This window comes from Aptenodytes forsteri, unplaced genomic scaffold (genome assembly GCF_000699145.1).
Source record: "Aptenodytes forsteri isolate BGI_AS27 unplaced genomic scaffold, ASM69914v1 Scaffold269, whole genome shotgun sequence".
NCBI classification, from domain to species: Eukaryota; Metazoa; Chordata; class Aves; order Sphenisciformes; family Spheniscidae; genus Aptenodytes; species Aptenodytes forsteri.
Window position 1 is genome coordinate 161,798 of NW_008794418.1, and position 8,683 is coordinate 170,480.

At 40.6% G+C, this 8,683-nt stretch overlaps 1 protein-coding gene across 1 annotated transcript in view; it reads right to left on the bottom strand.

Moving 5' to 3' along the window:
* The window catches only part of PHLPP2 (PH domain and leucine rich repeat protein phosphatase 2), a 48,076-nt gene that overhangs the window by 28,803 nt on the left and 10,590 nt on the right, over positions 1–8,683 (bottom strand). Inside the window, exon 4 of the mRNA XM_019474671.1 lies at positions 1,645–1,790. Within this exon, the coding sequence (XP_019330216.1) occupies positions 1,645–1,790 (146 nt within the window). The remainder of the gene's footprint in view (positions 1–1,644; positions 1,791–8,683) is intronic.

Below are 8,683 nucleotides of genomic sequence, written 5' to 3' on the forward strand. Positions count from 1 at the left end.
GAAAGAGGGTAGATTTAGATTGGACATAAGGAAGAAATGTTTTACGATGAGGGTGGTGAGGCACTGGAACAGGTTGCCCAGAGAAGCTGTGGATGCCCCATCCCTGGAAGTGTTCAAGGCCAGGTTGGGCGGGGCATTGAGCAACCGGGTCTAGTGAAAGATGGCCCTGTCCATGGCAGGGGGGTAGGACTAGATGATCCTTAGAGGTCCCTTCCAACCCAAACCATTCTGTGATTCTATGATTCTAAGTAATGTTTCTCTGGCTAAAATGCATTACTTCATCCCTTATGTTCTCAGCTGCAGGCTTTGCAAAATTATCACATAATCCTCCATAGCATTCTCTCTAATTCCTCCCCTACCTTTAAGAGCCACTTTGTCAGCATTTGCTTTTACTTTCTTAAAACAGGTCTCCTCAACACTCTTCAGTGCTCGTACTTCTTCCTTCACAGCCTCTTTCTAAGCAGGACTACCCTCCCATGCTGACTGAAATGACGCAATTCCATTTTCTACCTACTTGCTTCCATGAAGTTGAGTCATTGTTCCTGAATCTTCAGCAGTTCCTGCTTGACCTACCCAAACCGAATTGCTCATTTGTTCCTCAAAAGTTCTCTACAGCCCTATGCTTGACGCCTCTCCTCCTTCCAGCTGAAGTAACTTCTGCTTCTTGTAACTTCCCTTCTGCTGAAGTAACTTCCCTAGTCCTTGCCCTATAAATCCAGACTGTACGCATGTCATACTTCTTCCCATCTCCATTATACTTCTGTCTGGGAGCTGTGTGCAGAGCAGTGTAGAAGGGGTTTGTCTCAGGTAAAGGGGTGGAGAAGCTGAATTCTTATGATTCTATTTTTTGACGCTGAATAAACAAATGATGGCTAGCAGCTTAGTCAGGCTACCCAGCTCCACTATGCAAGAACAATTTTTCATTAAAAGCACTTAGATTTTTTTTCTGAAATGCAAAAAATACACAGGTGAAGTATTTAAAAGTAATGAAATAATTTCCTTATCAGCTTTCCTCCCCCTTATTTCTTTTATATTTCCTCTCCACTTCAGTGAATTCCTTTTCTGACTGCTAGCACCATATGCCAACGGGCTTATGACTATAATTCTGTTGCTCCTTATGCACATGGTATCCTGCTCAAACTGACACAATAGGCCACTCAGAAGTCTCGCTTCTGCAATGAAATGCACTGGGTTTCTAATGGCAGCCTGCATTATCATTAACTAGCTGGCACTTTCACTCTCTATTTACAGGCTGTGAAGGTATCTGACCGGGACCTTCCTTGCCCATATCCATACACCTTTTGGAAAGACAATCTTCAGGCATCTCTAGACTGAACTGCCATATGTTTCTGATCCCATTAGGAGCTCTAAGGCATTTGTCGTAACGCTGGAAACTAAAGACAACAGAGAAATCTTGTGTCTTCCTGTGGAGCTGTCTTTTCTCAAGCCATAGATAGGATCAAGAGAACTACAGAACTGTGTTTTTTTCTATTAATCTTGAAAACTCATTATTTTAAGAAATGCTTACTGGTACTTTGAGTGTTTGATGTAGCCATCTATAAACCAAATAGGTCACTGACTTGGGCTTCAGCTGAGTTCCACCTCATAGTTAAAGCTACAGGAACAGCGACAGTGTGCACACACACAATTTCTTACCACTGTAAAAGCGAATCATACAGCTGAGATCAGAGTTTGCTGCCTCTTCCTGAATTCTGACTGGATCATCAAAACCCAACCCAGCCAAGTAGTCATACACAATCTGAAGGGGTTTTTCTGTGGGCTCCAGCCTCCTGTCAAAACATAAAAGAAAGTAGTTTGAGAACGCAAGAAAGATTAAACAAGTCTCACTGCAGCTAAAGTGTAAGGAATACTGACATACTGGTTGTTCTGCTCCTCTGAAAAGGTCTGGCAAGCACGCATCCTTAGGGTTTGTGCTTCCTGCTTCTCAAGCAGCACTTAAGAACTGTAGCACGTGAAGAATTACATTGTAGAAGGGAAACAGAGAGGAAAAGCAATAGGCATAAGCCATACAATCCATGGTGATAATTCCCATTCCATGATTTAAGGAGCACCAGGAGGAAACAATGACAACAAACAAAACCAGAAATACTACACAAAAAGCAGACACCAAATAATTTAAAAAACCTACATATAATGACTGAAAGATATAAAAGAACTCTACTTAAATTTCTCTTCCAAATGCAGCTGGGAGCAAAGCATATGAGTATCCTCCTGAAGAATGACTTCTAAAAAGAAAGAAAAAAGAAATTTCCCATTCTCTTTAGCTCTCATCAGTGCAAGATTCTCATGCTTTGGCAAATTAACTCAAACGATACATTTAAAGAAAAAATGTTTTTAGAACTACAACAGATCATAGGAAGGATTCAGTGGCTAACTTGACTAAATGGCAATAAGAGGAAGTTCTCCTGAAATATCAGGTTTAGTATATTCAGAACAGAAAAGATGTTTTCTGATCCTCTTGTCACACTTCTTCCAGAGACGCTGAATTGTTATTTTCTGCAACAAAAATAAGAGTTTCTCGCTAAATTAGAAGTTTTACTTCAGGGAAAAAAAAATCTTCGTGTAAAAGACTAAGCACTGAAAATGTAAGATAGGAGTTAAAATAAATTGCTCCAGTGGTTCACTGATTATCCACCATTAAAAATCCTCATTTTTAACCTAAAAGCGCCTAGCTTCAGATTACGGTCACTGGACTTCAACTTGTCACCTATTCTTTAAACAGGTGTTTATAAATCATAAGGCTAACCATTTCAAACTTCAAAGATGAGGCTCAACGTGCTTTTAGAATTTTCTTGCAGTCTACTTTGACTCAAAATAATTTTTACCACGGATTTTTTTTTAGCTTACCAACATTCTGTAAGCACTAGCACCACGACTGTTCGCTGTATGCATGCACTGGCTACGCAAAACCATACAGAGACTTCTTGGTTCTACTCAACAGTATTTATATCCCTAGATCAAACCTGCTCTCAACTATTTGGCACATTCACTCATATCCCTTGAATCCACGAGTCCTCCTGAATTGTACTTTTTGCAAGTTATAGCCTCCTTCCTCTCCTCTTTAGTATTTAGTACACTTGGCTTTTACATAAATACATCCAGTGATACTGAAAAGCAGTGTTTTCCAGAGAATACTGTAGGCCAAACCATCTAGATCAACCTGTTGCACTGACTTCTCAGTACTCATCACTCCTTCCATCTATGCCTTCCTGAGTTGTTACCTTTCTTTTAGTCGCAGATTATTAACAGAGCAACTGAACAGTGCAAGTTTACCTTTCTTCATTCAGACATACACTAACCCCTCATCCAAAAAAATGCTTACACTGAATAACAGTTTCCAATTTGCAGCCAACGAGTTTTATTCGTTTGTGCACTGCTTTTCTACCAATGACATCAGAACACAGAATCACAGAATGGTTTGGGTTGGAAGGGACCTTTAAAGGCCATCTAGTCCAACTCTCCTGCAATGAGCAGGGACATGAACTAGATCAGGTTGCTCAGAGCACCATCCAACATCACACACTGCAACAAATGACTAATGCCTTTGGCAACCAAGCTTGAAATTTCAAAGCATCAAGATCAAGTTTGTTCGGTAAGACCTGTTTTCTACTAAACTTTGTTGACTTGCATACATCACTTATACTGCATGTCTTAACGTGAAATATTTTATTACTGTATGTACCAAACTTTTCCGCTTCTTCTCAACTGAAGAACAAAAATATTTCTGATTCTTTTTAATGATTATACTATAGTATTTCCACTATTACTGACAGCTTTACAAATGCCATTTCATAATTAAGGCAGGACTGATTTCATAAAACATGCACCATTTACAAGTATCTAGTCATCCAGACTTCCTTTGCAGTCAACAGCACACACCTTAAGAAGTAAAATGACCTCAGGTATTTCAAGCACATACATTGCAACTCTTTCACTTCACACATAGGACCTCTGGATCAGAAACACGATTACTCTCAAAGTTATGGTCCAAAACAACAAACTTTCTAGCCTGAAAAGACAATGTAGTTGATATACAGCTGACCCAGAAAACCAGTTCTTACCGCTCCATGTTTGCTAAGCCTGATTAGGGCAATTTTGCTTTCCCCCGCTTTTGTTTTACATGGAAATACATCAACTTGCTAACCAGAAGGCTGTATATGAAATAACCCCCTTCCTCTCAGTTCAGAAATTGTCTCTTGGAGCTTCTACTGACTAATAAACTGACGTCAGGCCTTGCAGACTCTAGTCAGCCCTAAATATAATCAGAAAGTTATTGGCAAATCTCAACCCATAAATAGGCTGTATTTAACAGATAAAGGAAGAAAACCTTGATATGTATCTTCAAATCCACCCAAAGGATTGCTCCCTGATAGAGCTGGTTTACTTGGAAATCTATTCTTATTCCCTCCTTGATTGGACTAGGATTTAAATTTTAGTTTATGAAGTATCAGCTGCCTTAACCAGCAGAAAACACTGTTTATTCATACCAATATCTGTCAGCCGTCATAATTTTTAGTTGATTTTCAGGAGTTATCCTAATTTCGTGAAGCTTCCAATGTGACTAAAAGCAATGTCAGAGATAGCAATTTGATATGTACTGTAAGTATACTCCAAAACTCATACACGAGAATAATATTCATGCATCAATTTAAAGTTCAAGATGTAATCAGGTGACTGTCAGCAATACATGCCATTGCTGCTGCTACTGCTGGTCTGTTGTGGTTTTTTGCGGTGATACACAAGAATAATATTCATGCATCAATTTAAAGTTCAAGATGTAATCAGGTGACTGTCAGCAATACATGCCATTGCTGCTGCTACTGCTGGTCTGTTGTGGTTTTTTGCGGTGGTGGTTTTTTTTTATAGAAAAAACATTTGGAAAACTGTCTTGTCTTTCTGCCCTTTCTTTAAACCAGTAAAGAAAAGGAAATAAAGAGCTAGCCAGTGTAGCTTAATGCCAATTCAGATAAATTTCAGCAGAAAGCACAATCCGTCCCCTTCCTGCCCTCCCCAGGCCTAACTATTCTCTTCTGGTATCCAAATGAGATGCTATGACACACAGGTATGACAAAGACACAGTTTCTGCCATGTTCCCAATGATTTGTAATGCCTTTTTTGAAGAAAAAAAATTTGTGAAAGCCAAATTCACCTAAACTTTCCAAAACAAATTGAACAAATGCTCAGAATCCACAGGAGTTTAAGGTACGTAATGCCAAATCACTGAGCTCAGATGATTACTGCTGTTCAACTTGCCAACAACTCAGTACAGATATTTCTATCCTGTTACACTGATTAGAAAGTGAGTTTAATCTCCATGGCAAGTACGGCATTAAATCATACAAAACAGTAATGGAAATATTTAAGACTTTAAATACACACTTTTTCCAAAGTCAGTCCATCCATTAGCACTAGTAAAATGGAAATCAGACTTCTGAGGTTTTTTTTAAATCTTTTTTATCACCAACTCAAAGTGGTTGGAACAAGCCTCTGGAGTGATCATCTAGCCTAACTCCCTGCTCAAGTAGGGCCACCTACAGCCGGTTGTCCAGGACCTCGTCCAGTTGGGTTTTCAATATCTCGAAGGAGACTCCACAACCTGCCTAGGCAACCTCTGCCAGTGCTCCATCACCCTCACAGTGAAAAAGTGTTTCCTGATGTTCAGAGGGAACCTCCTGTGTTTCCGTTTGTGCCCACTGCCTCTGGTCCTGTCACTGGGCACCACTGAAAACAGTCTGGCTCCATCACCTTAATCTTTTTCCATCAGGTATTTATACACATTGATAAGATTCTCCTGAGCCTTCTCCAGGCTAAACAGTCCCAGCTCTCTCAGATGAAAGATGCTCCAGTCCCTTAATCATCTTAGTGGTTCTTTGCCAGACTCATTCCAGTGAGTCCTTGTCTCTCTTGTATTCCCAGAACTGGACACAGCACTCCAGGTGTGGTCTCACCAGTGCCAGTAGAGGGGAAGGATCACCTCCCTGGACCTGCTGGCAACACTCCTCCTAATGCAGCCCAGGTTGCTGCTGGCCTTTACTGCAAGTTGCTGTTGGCCTTCTTTACCACAAGGGCACATTGCTGGCTCATGGTCAGCTTGTTGCTCACCAGGGTGACCAGGTCCTTCTCCACAAAGCTGCTTTCCAGCCCCCAGCGTGTACTAATGCCTGCAGTTGTTCCTCCCCAAGTCTCAAGACTTGGCTTTTCACTTTGTTGAACTTCATGAGGTTCTTCTCTGCCTGTCCAGGTTTAGTTGTTTAGCTCTAATTGCATCAAATTTTAATCTCAAGACCACATGGAAGTTACCTGGTACCATTTCATGTGTCTTAGAAGCAGAATCCAAGTTTGACTCAGTATCACAAAAAGTGTAACTTGCCTCTGTAATTGGCATGACTTCACTCTTGATGATGCCATCCACTTTATATCTTCAATGAGATGAGAAGTCTTCTGAAATAATTTGGAAAGCCTATAAGCAAGGACCAGATCCCATGCTTTCCAAAATAAAATGGGAAATAGTTTCCAAAACAAAAAACCAAACAATCCCCCCCAAAAAGGAAAACAGCAGCTGAGAACGGAAATTCAAACAGTGCTATCACCTGCACCGTCACCAGTCACTGACACTCTGCTCATCTTCTTGGAACTCCTGGAAAAAGATCCTAGTCCAGCTAAGATAGAGCTCTTTGCACAATCTTTGATTTATGAACTGCTTTTTCTTTCCCTGCTTTGTGAGATGGACACGGGACAAGAGATTGGTTCAAAAGAGTGTAATGCCATCAATGCTTCTCTCTTTGCAGAGACTTCTTCAGTTCAAACGCAGGCTCTCAGTCTTTTTGAGGACCTTCTGTTGAGATCTAGAAGCTTAGAGCCAAGCACTTTTATAAATATGTAACTAAGGCTTATATTATCACTTAATTTTTTTTGCTACAGATAGCAGTGAACATGACACCAAACTTTCAAAAGAGCTTTCTGAGGTAATCTTGGAAATGACAAACCTGTGTATCCATCTCCGATAACAGGCAAGCTACTAGAAACCAGAATAAATAATAGATTACACCGAACAATGCTGACTTCCGACACAGTAAACCCTGATGTATTCTATACCCTTCGGTGCAGAATCCAAGAAGAATATGAGATTTGACTGGATCTCCAAATACCTTGCCCAAGTTTCCCTTGACTACCCCTAGATTCCAATTCTTCTGCTATTAAAGCCTTATGCTTGCCAGAAAACAGCTTTTCCAGCATGTGACCCATGGCTCAGGAACCATAAATGCTTGAATGTCACTCACAAAAAGAACACTTCAAGTAGTCTGCATGTAGATTTCCTAGGGGAAAAAAAAAAAAACCAAAAACCTCAAACATTACAATTTGGTTGCTGAATGGACTGAGCCTTTTGCAATTATGCACTGAACAATATACTTCTTGCCCATCAGAATTCAGGAAGAACCTTAATACAGTAAAGGGATAAGCGCTTTTCACATGACACAAATTAAATCACAGTTCTACAGGTTGCTCAATACTCTCTGAGGTACAGTACTGTGGGTTACCCTCCTGAAAAAGCTGGATACTCTATCCCACCATACTTGCCCCTTCTGCAGATGAAATCTGATTTTTTCATTATTTTTATTCTTCTCATCTTTCACTTCAGCAAGAATTACTGCTGCAGGGTTTCAAAATGCTAATTTGAAAACCCCTTAATTTTCTTTCTTGTCCACATAAATCAAACCGATATGCTTCTTGCAGATATCAAATGCAATGCCCTCGGGTTTGTTTCTTTTCTAAAAAAGCCATGTACAAAAGGAATATTGGCAGTAATGTCTATTCAAGCCTAATCCCCTAACAAATGTATCTCTCTTGCCATAGCACCATTCCTATCTGAAAACCAATCAAGAGTAGCCTGTACTATTGCACCATATAGGTTTGCTTGCCACTGGCTGGAAGACAAAAGCCTTGCCAAAAAGTTAAGTCTTCTGAATTCTTCAAGTTGTCTAAAAACCACCACAAGTTGTTCAAAGTTCACTACCTGGCAAAAGAGTTTGAGTTTACAGAAAAATCTACACCTAAAAAGTTGCATGTACACAGGAGCAATGACTGACCACTCTGCAGATGAAGCATGGCTTGGTGTTACACATTTCAAATGCAAAGACCTGGTGGAAAGGGTGTTTGACTCCCAGCCCGTGGCCGAGCTACTCTTCTGGCACTAGCCGTAAGCTGGGTCTGTGACCCAGGAAACACCAGCCCAGAGTCCAGGCGTTTAGCTAGTGACACTCACAGGTTCCGCACAGGGCTTTGTAAATAAAGCAATTAACAAACAGCTCGTTACCTATGGACCATATTCAAACCAGGAAAAGGAGCAATTCATTGAACGCCTTTAGAGACATTCTGGAGACCTGACTGAATGGATCACTGGTCCAAGTTCTTGTCAAGAGCCATGTGATTCACTTACAAAATCTAGGATAGGCCAGGAAAGGGAAAACCAAAACCAGTATCTGGAATGGCAGTTTCTATACGGAATTTCTTTATTAACATAGAATCATTAAGGTTGGAAAAGACCCCAGGGATGGCACCCCCTCCCCTGGGCAGCCTGTTCCAATGTTTAACCACACCACCATAAACCATGGCCCTATGCGCCTCATCTACTCGTCTTTTAAATACCTCCAGGCTCCAGGAC